The 17,373-nt window shown below is 40.4% G+C and overlaps 1 protein-coding gene across 5 annotated transcripts in view; it reads left to right on the top strand.

The window, feature by feature from the left end:
* The first annotated feature begins 1,035 nt into the window (after positions 1-1,035).
* ATP9B (ATPase phospholipid transporting 9B) overlaps positions 1,036-17,373 on the top strand; it is a 154,174-nt gene continuing 137,836 nt past the window's right edge. For all 5 annotated transcript variants that reach the window (XM_085051714.1, XM_085051715.1, XM_085051717.1 and 2 more), the window contains exon 1: positions 1,036-1,180. In XM_085051714.1, coding sequence (XP_084907840.1) covers positions 1,086-1,180 — 95 coding nt within the window. In that variant the 5' untranslated portion in view covers positions 1,036-1,085. The remainder of the gene's footprint in view (positions 1,181-17,373) is intronic.

The raw sequence follows: 17,373 nt of genomic DNA on the forward strand, positions 1-17,373 counted from the left end.
TGTGTCTGTCGGTGAGTTTAATGTCCAGATAATATGCTGAAAGTCACAATTCTGCTCAGAAATTTGCACTTGGAAAGCATTGCTAGTGCTCCACAACCCTCACTCCAGCAGATAGGAGCATCCTTCATAGTAAGTTGTGCATTGTGGTGCCTCCATAATGATCATCCTCCCTTGGTCGAAAGTAGAAGGTACATCTTAAGCAACACTTCGGTCTCAAGTGTCTGGGTCATGAGAGCAACTTCATTTAGCAATAGGCATTAAGAAAAACAGAAAATAATTTTCTTTCTCCTGTTGCGGAAAGTCTTCTGTATTTGTTATGGTGTTAAGCCTTCTGCTCCCCCACAGAATCTGATTTCAGGGGAATAAAGACAGATAACATCCTACAGTAGGTCTATGGACATATCTGTCTTCCAAACCAGCTTTTGCTGGTGGTGGCTTGTATATCAACCTTGTGAGGTCCCACAGACTGGTTTATTATCCCTGGCAGACACAATGTCCATTTCCACGTCGGAATACCTGTCCCTGTTTAATGGCAGGAAACCAGCACTGGCAGGTGTGGTACTTCAGAAGCTGCATAACTACAGAATCACCGAATGGGTCAGGTTGGAAGGGATCAGGATGTTCATTTGTTCCAGCCCTCCCTGCTCAAGCAGGGTCGTCCTAGAGCACACAGAACAGGATTGCATCCAGACAGTTCTGGAATATCTCCAGTGAGGCATTCTCCACACCCTCTCTGAGCAATCGCACAGGAAAGAAGTTCTTCCTCATGTTCAGGTGGAACTTCCGGTGCATCAGCTTCTACCCGTTGCCTCTTGTCCTACAGCTTGGCAGCACGGAGCAGAGCCTGGCTCCCTGGCTCCCATTCCAGCCCTGCGAATCCCCGCAGCCCCCGGGGATGTTTGCGCCCTCAGCTCCGCTGCTGCCACGGCGCCTGAGGAGAGCGCGCGCCCGCCGGCCCCGCGCGCCTGCCGCGTGCCACCCGCCCCGTGTTTACCCCGAGCCCCCGCCTCTCCTGACGTCACCGGCTCTGCCGTGACGTCACGGGCCCGGGAGGTGCCCGGCGGGCGGCGGGGGTCGCCCCCAAGATGGCGGACCAGATCCCGCTGCGCCCGGTGCCGCGCAGCGCCCAGCGCAGGGCGGCCTATTACAGCAGCGCCGCCGCGGCGCAGCGGCACAGCAGGTACGGGCAGAGCCGGCGCGGCGGCCTCTGTTCCCCTCCTTCCCCTCTCCTTCCCTTGCCTACAGCCGCGGGCGGGGAGGCATGCGCCCCTCGCCCAGCGCCGCTGCCCTGCGGGGCTCCGGGACCGCCCGCCCGCTCCGCGGGGAGGGCGGGAAGGGGTGGCGGCCCCGCCGTGGATGGTGGAGGGGGGCTGTGGGCAGTCGCTGGCTCCCGCAGGCCTCCGCGGCGGTGGCCGCCTGCCCCTGGCCGCCGTTCCCGTGTCCCGGCGCGGGGCTGGGGCCGGGACGGGCTGCGGTGGCGGCGGGAGGATGCGCAAGGCGCCCTCGGACCGGCTGCTCCCGGCGCCGGCCCCGCGCCCGCGGGTGCGGCCTTCGCTCGCCAGGGCCCGCCGCCCGCAACTCCGCTCAACTCGGCTCCCTGGCCAGGAGTTCACTTAGGAGCGGGATGCCCACGGCGGAGGGCTTGTTTGGGCGTCCTTAGTAAATATGTTGCGAGCTAGTTGTTGGGTGCTAGCACGGACACCATTCCTGAGTGTGGGAATTAGAATAACTTCAAATTTCCTGAAATACACACTGTTGGGCTTAAGTAGCTAGGAGAAGGTGGTTTAAAGGTCTGCCATCAAATTGTTTCTGGGCAAGAATTGAACGTTTCTTTGCTTCCCATTAGAATGAATAATTTCTAGGTATACTAATATTGTGAGCAAGGAAAAAACTTTGCTCCATAATTTTGGTATCTACAGTGGATAACACTCTTACAATGAATGATGTAATTATACTTACTTGTTTGAGGTTTCTTTCCTCTTCTGGTTCTTGTAGAGCATTGGCTGTAGATACAAGGACTGTAGGAAGCAGTTGTAGGATCTGAAGTAAATGGACTTGCTAAAAACAGAATAGTTGGTGCTGTTCTAGTTCAAATGCAGTGACAAATCTGTTTCCTAATGAATAAAATATGTTTACTTTTTTGTTTGGATGGGATAATTAAAAAAAATATTAGATTTTGTGCAAAATAGATTAGGCTTACATTATTTTGTCTTGATTCTTAAACTAGATGAAGATTCTTTTTTAATGAACATTCACAAGTTTGTAGGACATTCTGCCATAGTAGTTGCTTTCCCCAGCTCACTAGTACTTGTATGTCTGACAACTTGTTGATTTGTCCTCTGTTTTGAGGTAGGGCAGTGTTATCATCATTATCACTGTTCCTCAGAGAATCGAATCAGAGAAAGCTCTCACTAAAAGTTGTTTCTCAGTAGGTTTTGTGCTTAGGAATAAAGAGGAGGATTAGGTAGGTAAAAACTTAGTCCAGACTATGAAAGGTACTGGAAGTTCTGTTGTAGGTTAACCAGGAGTGTTTTGGTGATTTGAAAAATGCTGTGGATGGGATGGGTTGAGTCCATAAGTCAGATGGTTACACAGGCTTATTGAAGGTGTGTTTGCAGGTATCGTTGCTGTTCTTCAGACAAACTGTTTAATCATGGCTTTATAAGCAGATTTGAAAAGCTGTAGGAATCTAGCAAGGAGCTACCAACTCATTACGGATTTGCTTCTTGCCCTCTGTCTTTGATCAACATTGCCCTCCAAAGATTGTGGATGGCATTCCTTCCAGTTTAGATGACATCTTTCAGAGCTGTGTTCTGTCATAATCTTTTCAGGTGCAGGTGATACGTATTTAACTTACTGATCCTCCATAGAAGTGATTCTCTATGATTTTATTACTTTTGTGTGACTTCTTGTAGGTATATAACACCTTTAAAAATTGACAGGCTCATTGCTATTCTTCATTTTTGATCCCGTGATTATTAAATTGCTAATTTGAGCTCTGAGAATTAGAGTGCTTACACCAACCTCTTCTCTCACTTTGTTTTTATTTTTCTTAATGTGAGTTGAGTAGGCTGGTCATTCTTCTTGAAGAATACCTTGCCATGGGTTTGTGAGAGCACCTCTGGAAGGTGGTGCTCCTATGGACCTGTAACAAAAACATGGGAATGCTTGTGTAGAGTCTACCACAGCTGTCTTGTGTAATACCAAAGGGGAAATACAGCAGTGCAGATAGTTGAATTACAACTTGTAAGTCTTATGACTCTAAGCTTGTAATTGAACTACAGCTTCCATGTCCTAATGAATGATTCATCCTGCTTCTCTAATCTTTATCTTCAGCACAGACTCTGAAGAAGCCTTGCATTCCTGTGGAAACTGCAGCAAAGGTCCTGATGTCAGATACTTATGAGAGTGTTGAAGTGAAGTCACTGAGGTCTCTGATATGCAGAAACCTATCATGTGCACGTATGCTTGAGGATTTTGCCTTAAAGGGTGTAATGCATATCTCGGAAGATGTCTAGAAACAAACACCTATTGAAATACACTAGATTTGGTATGTCAGGTTTAATCCAGTGCTGTTGTTTCTGGACCTGGACCTGGAGTCTGACTTGCTGCGATTTATTTCTTCAGTGAAGAATTTACAGTCTTTTGGAAGTCTTATACACACATCCTTAACTTTAGTGTGGTAGTGTTTTTAACTCCTATTGATTGTCCTGCTGCTGTGCAACATCACTTAATACAACTCAGCAGTTGCTAACCTTTATTGGCCTCGCAGCTAATTTGTAGGATGACTTCTTTTGCTTGAGCTAAGCAGTCTGTAGGAGTCTGTGCTAGTGTTGCTATAGTTTGCTTTGCAGTGAGGACAAAGATTTTCTTATTCAGTGTTTGTCTGTAATGTGCTTTTTGCTTTTGAGCTTTTAGGCACATTGATAGTGCATATTTTAAAGCTGGAATATGTTTTTCCCCACATACCTAAAGAAACTTCGATAATGCACACACTTCTGTGTAAAATTGTAGCCAGCTAAAATCATGAAATGTCATGAGATGTACTTTGTATATAAACATGACAAGATGAATGTATTTTATATATTCATATTGTGTATGTTAAGGCCTGTTAAAAAAAATTAAAAATACATATTAAATGTTACTTATGGTTCAATGAACACATGCATCCTGTTCTACTTTTATTTCTGATGTTTAAGGGCAACTTACTACTTTTGCATTAGAAAATCAGTTTTTATACTTTTTGTCGTCTTTGCCTACCTCAGATGGACAGAGAAGTGTTCATGTTCTACCGTTAGCAATTAGGGAAATCTATCTTGGAGGGAAAGGTTGTTCACCTTAAATTAATTTGAAAAGTCCTTGCTATTGTTTAGTATGTTCAACTTGCATAGTTGTAAAAAGTCTTGGGGGAAAAGCTGATTGGTTCAGCACTTGTTTCAGCACTTTGTCCTTGAGCTTGAAGGTTGTTATCTACAGGAAAAATAGCTCCTGCTTTTTGTTTACATGGTGAGGGAGAAAGAGGACTGCAGAACATTCCAGTTCACCTTAAATGTGCAGTGAGTCTTGACATGCTTGTTCTCATCTGCTAGACTTGTATTTGTCATCGTCAGCTCCAGAGTAATCAACTGCTGAACACAGGAAGGAAGTTGACTGTGCTGTGCCTGTGTTGTCATGTGAGGTTGATGGAAGGAAAACAAGAAGCCTGGTGGAATTTTGAAACCAATAAGGGGCTAAACAGTAGTCAACCCTCATTTGTCCATAAGCAAAATACCTGGTTTCTTTCGGTGTTCTGTGCTTGCTGCTATCAGCATATGCTTGTATTTGGCCTAATAAGGCTGAGGTGAGAGATGTTGGGACTCCTGAGCTGGTATCAGAAAATCACATCTCACCAGCTGTTCCTTATGTGACGTAAAATCACTTGCACTCCAGATATTCACACAGGTGGTGTCATGAAAAGACACCCAGTCACTGGAAGGAAATCTCTTGCGTGATTATTCATGGTATGGGCCACAGTAGTGTATTTATGAGTGACACAACTGGCTATATTAGGTGGTTGTGGCAGGGCAAGTTGTAGAACAAATCAATCAACTGCTGTTGATTGTCTCTGCAGTTTGCTGCTGATGGAGCAACTCTGTTTTAAGGCAACTTACTAGACTTGTTTTTGAATTTTTATATGTCATTAACGAATAAGAAAATTGCACAAGAAGGAAAAAAGAATAAAATACTAACATGTCTTTTGGACATGTAAATGCAGGATACTTGTTGCTTAACAATTGGTGAACCGTAGCTTATTTAATGTGAAGTATGTATAATAGAAAAAATGAAATCTCTTCCAGACTAAATGGAATGGAAGTCTGCAGATCTTGAAGTTCAATGAGAATTCACATGCTTCCCTGATACGTACAAATCCCAAACCAATTTTTGTAGTACACAGAAAATAAGATGATTTAATGTAGTAATACAGTTCTAATGTTCTTCATTTAAATGAAAGCTGTTCCCAGCAATCTTGTAGTCCTTATGGTTATTATTTCTCAGGGTGTTTGGCTGGGTTTCACACTGAACCACCAAAAAGAGGCATACAAATATCAACAGATAATACATAGACTGTAATTCTGTGGGGTTTTTTCATTTCTGGCATAGTCTGATGTGATCTTTGTTAAAAGACCTTGATTCCTGCTGCCTTTCTGTTGTTCGTTAGAATTGTGTCCTAGTTCTAAATGACAATGTGATTTTCACATTCTAGATGTTATTCTCTGTATTCCAGTGGGTTTTGATATTTCAAGTGTAATAATTTAGAATAATGTCTCCAAATCACTAAAAATAGTATTTGGTGAGGCAATGTAACAATCAGAGAACCTGTACCTCTCTTGTAGAGTGATCTTCACAGAAAGTTCATTACTTATTTTGCTATAACTGTGGGTCTGGAAAGTAAGATGTCCACAATGGTTCTAAAAAAGCAAATATTGATACATATCAGTGGAATTTACTCATTGAATGGGCTATATGCAATGATATTTGGTATTTTGTAGTTTTCTGAAATGCTGCTAGTTCCTATGAATTTCTTTCTCTGGGTACTTCTGAATGTTTAGAACAAAAGTTCTTACAATATCTGGGTAGTTTTGCAGGTTTCAATTTTGTCTTCTCCCCCACACACCTGTTAATTGAATGGCTCGACATATTTCATCCTGAAAATGAGCTTGAAAATGATGGATGAAGCTGAATGACTGACAATATTTGCATTAATTTGAATTTTAATATAGCTTCTGTGATAAAAAATTCCAAAGATTGAACTGAATTTACTTTTGAACATCTGTGTTTTCAAACTGCTGTTGCAAGGAGACAGTAACTTCTTCAAACATCTGTTGTTTGACCAGAAGCAGTAACTTTTTAAGTCCGGGAACATAAACTGTAAATATCTATGTTACTTTTTTTTGGTGGAGATGGCATTGTTAATGTTATTCATTCTGCTGCTCTGGACATGATCACAGAAACTCCTGGAAGCTAAGCAGCTGTGGGAGTGTGTGGGAGTAGGTACTGCTTATTAATTCTCTATATGTGTACTGGCACACCTGCACTTCCTTCTTGACAAAGCTTATAACATCATCCTGGCTCCTGTGGTGCATTGTTAGAATCAGAGCCTGTCTTGTGTTGTATTTCCTCTGTGACCAGCAGAGAGGAATGGCTGTAAAGTGGATGAATCATTACAGTTGAGTCTTACCCACTCTCTGTAGGACAGAAATCTTTGCTGGAGGTAGCGACTTAAAGTAAGATGTATCAGTTCTTACTGTGATACCAACAGTTGCAAATGTTACAGGTTCAGCTGATGCTTGCTTCAAATGTTCTGAACTCTGAACAAGTAAATATGGCATTCCTGGTAAGTGTTTCAGGCTACAGCTGCTGATATGTAGATGCTGTATTGGGAATGAGAACACGTTAAATTATACCGCTGTATATTATGCTGGTATATTCAAATATACATATATTCATTCCTGTACACCTCTGTCTTTTGTTTCAGTATAAGGAGAAAAGGATCAAATGCAGTGTAACGAAATCTCACTGGAATAGTCTTTAGGAGAGTTGTCTGTATTCTTATGCTGTTCTTACAAAGGGGATCAATCATGTATATCCTTTTGTTCTTTTTCCATGAGAACTCTTGCCCCTTCCTTTTTTACAGACTTCTCCTGAAATTCAAAATGTTTCCCTCTTTTTCGTAAAAAAAAAATAAAAATCAACATTCATGTCACTGTCTTGCATGACACACTGCCCTTTGTCATTAGCCTTTCCTGGACCATAGTTTTGGACAGAGACTCACCCCTGTTGTTTGAAACTCTGCCTCTGAGTGTCTTTTAGGCTTAGTCTGAAATCCCATCTTTGAATTCTGATTCTTCCAATAGGGTTGTTTACATGGCAGCTTTGTGCTTGTGATGCTGTATTTGTGTCACAGTGTTTGGACTGGGTTTGTTTTCAAGACTCTCAAGTTACGGAGTACCTCCAGTTTTTAGAAAAAGGAGGTCATGTATCCACATTCCAGGACTGGATTTTGCTTTCTTTGCTGAAGAATTTATTTGTAGGTTAATACTGCTAGTTGGGACTGACACCTGGTTTAGGAAAGGTGCAGCTTCTGAGACTTCTGTCTGGGACAAAGGTCAAAGGAGTTTGATGTATAAATTTTGAAAAATAGACTTGCCATATGTTAATGTTTTCAGACCTTTTATGTAGTGTGTATTGTCATTGTTAGTTTCTGTTGCTTTTACTTTTCAGAGCAAAGCTTAATGATTTAACAATACAGGTAACCATATTACATGCATATAAAGTTGGTTCACATTAGCAACTGTAAAATAATTTTACAAACAATGACACTTTCATTGGCATCATACCTGAGAAGTAGTTTGTCGTATTTTGTACGCTGACACAAATGTTGATGACATAGGAACTCTAGGTGATTTTAGTAAAAAAGTGACCTTTAATTGCAGTTTTTAGACTTGACATTGTGTAGAACTATGTATTTTGAAAAAGTTGTCCTTATGTTTTTCTCTTTACTAGTAATGCTCTTTCACAGCAAGACAGGTTTATAGAGACTCAAAATTTTTAGCACAGGTATTCTTACAGTAATCATCCTGATCTGACTTGTTTTAATCACTAAGCAAAAAAAAAGTTTGACAACTTCGAATAACTATTGCAGATGATGCTGTTGTTTGCAATAAGCACAAGTGACTGCATGTTTAAGCTATTATTTTTGCATGCCTTCCTGGTTTGTATCTATAGTATCTAAATACAGTGATTTGTATTGCTTGGGCAGGCGTTTGGATTGCTAAGAACAGGGAGAGAAAACAATTGATTGGGCTACAATGTCAATAACAATACCCAGTGACAGTGATAAAATGGCCCCGTTGTTCTGATCAATGACATACCCTACTAATTAAAAATAGGGTTCTGGTGAATGTAGATGATGTTTCCTGAGGACCTGCTGTGTATTTAGGTATTTCTGGTATCTGTTAAATACAGAAACTCACTCATCTTGTCATGGGTTGAAAAAGGTCTTGTATTAGCACAGCGCTTTGAAAGGTGAGCAAGGCGTAATAAGGATGGGTGCCTTTTTGCATGAAGGCTTCATTGTACAGATCTTCTCAATATGCTTCGTCTGTATATTGTTCTAGTAAGAAAGTGTGATGTAGGAGAGAGAGAAAGCTAATAGCATTCAGAATATTTTATTTTTGTAGGTGTCTGGTGGAACCTGTAGTTTTAGTATCTGTTTTAAGCAATATTTTAAAAGCTACTGATAAAAGAGAGCTGCTGTGGTAATAACTTTGTATTATGCTTGTAGACCTTTATCTCAACAGATGTAGGTGTTTTTCATTAAGTTCTGCAAGGTGGAAGATAACAGTTTTTTGTTTGGGTTTTTTGGTGAGGTTTTTTTGTTTTATTTGTTTGGGGGTTTTTTGTGTGTTTGTGGTGGTTTTTTGTGTGTTTGATTTTGGTTCTTTTCTTGTTGAGTTGGTGGTTTGTTTTTTTGTTTGTTTGTTTGTTTTTTGGTTGGTTGGTTGGGTTTTTTTTGTTTCATTGGTGTTTTCTTTTGATTGTTTTTTTCTTTTTTGTTTGTTTGTTGGTTGGTTTTTTGTATTAGTAGTTCAAAAGTGCTGACTTATGGTTTTTCCAGCTTGTCTCTCTGTATTATTTAGGGCCAGGGAGGCAATGATTTATTTGGTCTTATTGCAGAGTTTGGTCTTACTCCTCTCAGTGACACAGTCTAATAAATTTGCCTGCACACAGTAGAAGTATTTTTTCCTTCTGTTTTGTTGTCCAGTGGATAAACATGCACTATTATGAGAGTGTTGTATTCAGTTTTTAAAGAATTATCTATTGAAACTGGGTGTAAATGTTCAGCTCTACAAATATCAGTGTCCTTAAAAGCTGTCCAAGCATACTGTCCTTTTTTTTTTTTTTTTTTGTAGTAACTGTGTTTATTTCATAAAAAATTGTAATAGCATTATTTTCTGTGAGTGTGGGCTTTTTTTTTAGGCCAGTACTGGCATTCAGACATTTCCCAAGTAACACTCATTAGGGTGTACTTGCATTAGGGCCATAGCTAAAGCTGAATAGGGACAAATAGTGGCAAGTTCTAATAAATTCTAAAAATGTCTGAAATAGCTTTCTGTGTTTTGTAGGAAGAATTTAAAGGAAATTCTTTAAATTTCATGCACTTAGGTGTAGAAGATTTTTCTGTTTTCAGCTTCTGTTGTAATCTGGGAACAGCATGATTGTTTTGTAGTTTAACAGAATTTACTGCTGTGTGAACCATCAAGATGTTTGAAATTAGAGGAAAAATGTAACTTCTAATTGTTAGAAATGCAGGGGAATATTTGAGGAAAATAAGTATTTGTAATTTGATTTTTCTTGGGGAACTTTCTAGCAAAGCAATTTGTTTAATGTATACACTGGTTAATGTATACACTGATTAACAGGAGCAGTTACGTGAAAGTACATTGTACTTATAAGCATAGTTATGGATGAATGTGCCTTTCTTAATAAAATTTATACAGCTGCAGTTTCTTGGGAATTTTTTCTTTGTTACAGGACGTGATGTGAACAGTTTTGTCAGTGAACAGAACAGGCAGGCTACAACGGTTGCCGATTTGGTGGTTCATCCTTTAAGAAACAATTCTTGATCTTTGTATGGATATGCCTGTCCCTTTCTTCATTTTTTCTTCTACTGCTTCTCTACAGTTTGTCAGATTCCTCCTTTATCCTGAAACTTGGAAAATGTTCACATAGATTGAAGGTAGAGCAGGATGCGTGAGACAAATTATGCAGCTTACTGTCTGTCCTCTGCCCATGGCAAGAAGCCGAGTGAGCCCTGTGGCTGCCACACCCACTCAGCCAAATTGCCAGCGCTTGGCAGGGTGAGACGGTCACAGCAGTGGGTGGCGGTTGTTCAACTGGTCTTTTTCAGCTTTTTACTTGGGACTTTTTCCACTGCAGCCTCACTTCCATGCTACTCTGCATCCCACAGCCATATCCTGGGTCCAGTTCATACATAGACTCATGACCATACATTCCTTTTTCCTCCCTCACTATGTTTGAGAAATACTGCTTTAAGACATCAGCCTTGGTTTTCCTTCTTGTGAATGATGGTCTGTAGCAAAAGTGATAGGTTACAAGGAATGAATATCTGTGCAGTATCTGACACAGTGCTTAAATTCCTACCCAGTTCTCTTAATCAAGCAGATAAAAAAACCTCTTCATAAATTCTGCTGATGCATTTGTTGAGTGGGTAAAACCAGAAAAGCATGCATCTTGCACCTTCCTGCTGCACACTTGAACATTGCTCTTTTAGAGCAATGGAAAGCTGGCAGAAAATACAGAAATTACTATGCATCTAAATTGGTAGCCAAGCTAGATTTAAATAACTTAGAACACCTTCCATTACCTGTTATGGTACCTATGAAACTCTGCAGCTGCATCTACTCTGGGAAACAGCCATCAAAGTGGAATGATGTAGGTACATGTGACTTGAGGCATTATTTTCACAGCAGATATTTATATCAAAATTTCACTTGAAAGTATTTATTGTGCATGGCTGCCTTTCAGTTAAATGATATTCCCAACAGTAGTCAGATTTTGTTGAAAGTTGTTTAATATTAATGTTCCTTTTTCCTTAGGGAGCCATATTTTGTCAAGATAGTTTTCGTCATACCTGATTTAGTAGCAGTCATGCTGAGAGTTTTGATGTCTTCACTCTGGCTTCTTTATTCATGTTGCTTTCAGTGCTTCCCCATTTTAATACAAGTTTCTAGGATTATACTTAATTGATTTGTCACTCAGGGAAAATCAGCACTTCAAGCAATTAAGTGCAGAAAAATACTAGGTAACAAAGACACAAAGATTTTTGTCCTCATCCTGGTTATGAAAAATCCATTATTCATTATCTTACTGTTTTTAAATACTGAAGTACAATTTTCCGGCAAAATAGCAAAATTGCTTTTGAAACAGAATAAATTGCTTGCCAGTTCAGAGGCTGTATTTTGAAGTCAGGCTTACCAAACATGATGGTGCTTATGCTCATTATCTTCTCTACTTGATGAAGCTCCATATTTAAAAGTGCAATCTTTTTTTTAAGATACCAGTTATGGGGAAAAAAACCCATGTTTTTAATATAAGGGTAAACAAACCTTAAATAAATTATTATTAAAAGATCAATGTATTTTTCAAATGTTACCACATTTGAAAAATAGATTTAACTGTTAAGCATATCTGCGAATGCTTCTTCGTCAAATCTCTATCCCATGATTCTCTTGCTAATGCAAAGTGTGTTCCTTCAAGAGAGGTTTAAACACATTACTGTGTTACTGTTCTTTATAAATGATACTATTATTTAAATCAGACACTTGTTAACTTTGTATGGAAGTAAAATGGACGTGTTACTTTGTGATATCTTGTATACTCCATTACAGCTGGCATACTGTGTTTCACTGGGTGGTGTTAAAAGACACTATTAATTGGATAGCCAAGAGCAAAACACAATGCAGCATAAAGCTCTCTGTTAAAACCACGATAATGTAATTTACAAATTTAATTAGAAAAAATTATAAAAGCATTGAACACGAGTCTTCTTAAACACAGCCCTGTCTTACTGGAAGTCTAAGAATAAAGTAATATCTTGAGGTTTTTTTCTAAGCAGTGGTTTTATTACCTAGTGTTGATCTAGTCTGAGACCAATCAATATAATTTGGTATAATATGGATGTTAACTGTTAATAACTCCTGTGTTTTGTGAAGAGGATTTTTTGTATGAAGTTTTTTCTTAATGTCCATTAAGAATAATAAAAAGAGAAAATATACTGCTAGATTGTCATATTAAACTAAATGCAGCTTTTTGCAAACAACATTGTGAAGATCAAGTTTTTCGTGTTTGTTTAAAACTTTTTTTGAGTGGGTGCTCTTAGCAATAATTTGGAAATCATTTTATTTGCCATATTTTCACATAACTAACTTTCTGGGAACTCATAACTTTTAACATTAACACAGTTTATTTTAATTAGAAACTGGTTGTGTCTTCTGCAGTATTGTAATGCTTTTAGACCATTTGAAACTTATGAAGATTTCTTATCACAAGGTCTAATGTAGTTAAGGTTCCAATGCCCAGTTGACTTGCAGATGGGTATGGGAGGTGTTTATTATTATTCCTAGTTATGCAATATTTTCTAATCTGGTCTGAACAGACTGTTAACATCCCTTGATGGTGTTCCATACTAAGTGATTCCAAGGAGGTGCAGAAATCAGGGTATCACCTGCCAAAGAAAAGAGGAAGTGTCTAGCTAAAGACTTGTTAAATGATAGCGGATTTGGGGCTTTTTGTTGCCCTTCCTTATTAGAATTTACTTCTTAACTGTGTTGGTACCAATTTATTATATAGCCAGTATAAAGTACATGGTGTACCTTTTCAATACAAATCTAATATTCAATCCCTCCCTTCCTTCCCTCCCTTTCAAGGCCTCCAGAAAGGTTAATACTGGCTTTAATATATATTCTTCTATACAATAGGACTCAATACAGAAAATCTAGGGGGAAAGGAAATGGTTTCAAGTTTTTATATTAAATACATAAGGAGTTGAAAAAATTCAAGCCCAGTATGGTGCCTTTTTATGCTCACCCCTCATGTTTGTAATATTGCTTTCTAAAAAAATTTCCGGGTCTGTCTATCAAGACGTTAGACTGAATACTGTTCAGGGTGCTGTTCTATGTCAGCAGAACTCACTCCTGCTCAAGCAAGGCTACCTAGAGCTGCTTGTCCAGGATTGTGTCAGGTTTTAAATGTCTCAAAGGTTTTACATGTCACAATCACCTTGGAGAGCTGATGCCCGTGCTCGGTCATCCTCATGTTAAAAAAGTGTTTCCTGATGTTGAGATGGCACCTTCTGTGTTTCAGTTTGTGCCCATTGCCTCTAGTCCTGTAACTGGGCACCACTGAAGACAGCCTGGCTCAGTCATCTTTGCAACCTCCCTGCAGGTTTATAGACAGTAATAAGATCCTGCCTATGCCTTGTCTTCCCTAGGCTGAGCAGTCCCAGCACTCTAATTCTTTCCTTGTAGGAGAGATGCTTCAGTCCCTTCATCATCATCATGGCCCTTCATTGGACTCAATTCAGCATGTTCATGTCTCTCTTGCACTGGACACAGTGCTCAAGCTGTGGCCTCGCCAGTGCTGAGCTGAGGGGAAGGATCTCCTCCCTCAACGTGCTGGCAGGACTTTGCCTAATGCAGCCCAGGATACTGGGACCTTTGTTTGCAGCGAGGGCACAGTGCTGGCTTACAGTCATCTTGGTATTCACCAGGATCCCAAAATTCTTTGCTGTCAGGCTCCTTCCCTGGAGTAGCCCCCAGCATGCAGTGGTGACTGAGGTTGTTCAGGTACAGAACTTTGCAATTCTTCTTGCTGAACTTCCTGAGGTTCCTGTCAACCTGTTTCTCCAGCCTGTCAGTTTTGCACTGGATGGCAGCATGTTTATCTGGCCTATCATCACTCCTTCCAGTTTTATGTCATCTGCAAACCTGCTGAGGTTACATATTGCCCCATCTTTGACATCATCAGCGAAGGTGTTAAACAGGACTGGAGCCAGCATGGATCTCTGGTGTACACTGACCTAGTGTACTGACCTCCATCTAGACTTAGTGACAGAATTATTATCACAGAATTCAATCCACTTCACTGTCTGCTCATCCAGCTGCTACAGCAGCTGCTTGTTGTCACAGTCCACTTATAAGCAGACGCATGATGGTTCATTTTGGCTATGATCTCAGAGTGCAAAAAAGAAAGTAAGGCAAATAATTCAACAAATCAAGGGAGTTAAATTTCAATCCCAACAGGAACTTTATTAATTGTGCCCGTAAAGCGACCTGTGATAGAGAGAGAGAACAAAGGAAAAGATAGGGGAAAAAAGGAGAGGAAAAAGGGGTTTATAGCTATCACCATGGGTCCACAGGCATCTGGCGTCTCCAGAAGTCCCAGTCCAGAAGGTGTTCCTCTGCTTCTGTCTTTGATCAGTGTGATCTCATGGTGGGGAAGATCTTCAAAATTCAGCTGTTTCAGAGCTGTCTTTTGTGCTAGTCAACACACCTGGTCCCTCCTTGCGACCCGCCTTTGCTCCCCCTTAATTGTTGTAGAGATATGCCAAATTCCACCTGGCAGGCCACACATGCCAAGAGAGGAGTGTCTGAAGCGTGGTTGGCTTTGGACGTGGGTCCCATCCTCTTGTGCATGGGCTTCTCCTGGCAGTGGTGGTCAACCTGGGGTCTTTGAGGCTTTGCACATGCTTTGTTGGGGTATGGGTCTGTGGTAAGTCCCTATCATTTCTGCTCCATGGATCTTTCCCAATAGTGGGTGGCAGGGAGTCTATGGTTTGTGGTCCCATCTTGCTTCATGGATCTTTCACAGTAGCAGGGACTTGGAGAACAGCTGCAAAGCCTTCATTCCGTACCAGCTTTGGCAGGCACAAAGCATTTGTTCCGTACCAGCTTAAGTCCTGCACCTGTGGCTTCTGATGAGAAATGTTGAGACAGAACTTGATTCTTTGATTGACCCTTACACTTGTCTATGAGAATTTTTTAGGATACAGTGTCTAAGACCTTATTGAAGTCCAAGCAGACATTATCCACTGCTCTCCCTCATCTACCAGGTCAATTATTTCATCTTACAAGTATATCAGGTTGGTCAAGTAGGACTTGCCCTTGGTGAAGCCATGCTGACTACTGATTATTTTCTTGTCCTTTTTTGAAAAAGGTTTCCAAAGATGAGCTGCTCTATCACCTTCCTGGGGATTGTGGTGAGACTGGAAGGTCTGGGCAGGTTCTCTGAGTCCTCCTTCTTGCCTTTCCTGAAAGTAGGAGTGGCATTTGCTTTCCTCCAATATTTGGTCACTTCTCCCAATTGCCATGATTGATCAAAGATTATTGAAAGTAACCTTGCAACGACATCTGACAGGTTCCTCAGCACTTGTGGGTGCATCCCATCACAGCCCGTAGGCTTTTTTATATTTTTATATATAAATATATATAATATAATACTAATTGTATATTACTATATATTATATATCGTATTCTATATTGTATATTCTATATTGTATACTATGTATATATATTTATTAAATATTATATGTATTTTATTATATATAATATACGGTATGAAATTATATATGTATATTAATATTCAGTTTGCATAAGTGTTCGTGCTCTCATCTTCCTTGCTTTAGGCTTTCTTCCTGCTCTCTGAGACCTGGGGCTCCTGATAGTCAGTCTTGCAAATCAAAACTGAAGCAAAGAAGACATCCAGTACCTCAGCCTTTTCCATGTCCTGTGTAACTATATCCCCTGTCTTATTCAGCAATGAGCCCATGTTTTCCCTAGTCTTCTTTACTTTGCCTATGTACTTAAAAATTTCTTGTCTTTGACATCCCTGGCTGGATTCAATCACATTTGGCTATAGCTTTCCTAGCTTTGTCCCTGGAAGTTTGGACAGTGTTTCTGTATTTCTCCTAGGTTACCTGTCCTTATTTCTACCCTCTATGCACTTCATTTTTGTGTCTGAGTTTGGACAGCTCCTTCTTTGTATGGTCAGGGCCATCCCAGTTGGATGGGAATCTCTTGAACTTGGAGCAGCTGATCCTTGAATACTAATCAGCTTTTTGGGGCCCCTCTTCTCTCCAAGACCTTATTCCATGGGACTCTTTCAAGCAATTCTTGAAAAGGCTGAATTCATTCTGAATTCCAGGGTCATGAGCTTGCTTGCCTCCTTCCTCCCTGCTCTCAGGGTCTTGAACTCCACCATCTCATGGTCACTGCAGTCAAGGCTGTGTTGAGCTTCACATCTCCAGTGAGCGCCTTCTTGCTTGGTGAGTACGAGGTTCAGCAGAGCATCTCTTCTTATTGGCTCCTCCTGAGTAATTAGAGGAGGAAGTTGTTGTCAAAGTGCTGCAGGGCCCTCCAGGATTGCCTATGTCATTTTGTGTTGTTCCTCTGGCAGATACCAGGGTGGTGGAAGTCCCCCATGAAGACCAGGGCTTGAGAACGTGAAGCTGCTCCTCTTTGTCTGTAAAGGGCCTCACTTGCACATTCTTCCTGTTCAGATGGTCTCTAGCAGACACCAACTGAAATGTTGCCTTTAGCTGTCCTCTCTTTGATTCTAACCCAGAAGTTCCCAGTTGCCTGCTCATCCATTCCTAGGCAGAACTCCATGCACTCCAGCTGGTCACTTATATAAAGAGAATGAATTTCGGGTTTTGTTAAATACTATTTTTAAATGGATTTGGTTTAGGTTGCTGTGGAGAAAATGTGACAGTCTCAGTATTCACCTTGTAAGAGATCACTTTAAATACAGCTTCATGAAAATTAAACTTACTAATTCTGAGTAACAGCACATCTTCTTTCAGTCATCTTCCCAAAGGTATAAAAGGATGAAATGAGTGTTAGTCAATTTGCATGCACTTAGGGGAATTTTCTTACTGAATATTCTAGTGTTTTTTCTTAGGTTGAAAAGCATTCCAGAAATGTAAAATTAGAGTGGATAACAGTTTTGGAGAGGAAAGGACCATTGTTACCTCTGGACCCATGTTGTTTCCATGGGTCCCAGAGGCAAACCTTCATGACTCACTGAATGTTTTTGTGTAGAATTATAAGAGTAACTATAATGTTTTTATAATTAAAACCAAGATACTGATGAGTTGTGGAGAAAGTGAGGCTCAAAGGCCTGCACACACAAGAACAGACATCAGGGAAGCAAGCTGAAGAAGCTAAGTGGAAATATGAAGTCTGTACTTCCATGAAAACTTAGTCACTTGTGTCTGCTATAAGCATTGCAAAGTAACTTCTGTTTAACAAAATC

The sequence above is a fragment of the Lichenostomus cassidix genome, chromosome 2 (assembly GCF_008360975.1).
Source record: "Lichenostomus cassidix isolate B80296 chromosome 2, HeHo_3.0, whole genome shotgun sequence".
Taxonomy (NCBI): Eukaryota; Metazoa; Chordata; class Aves; order Passeriformes; family Meliphagidae; genus Lichenostomus; species Lichenostomus cassidix.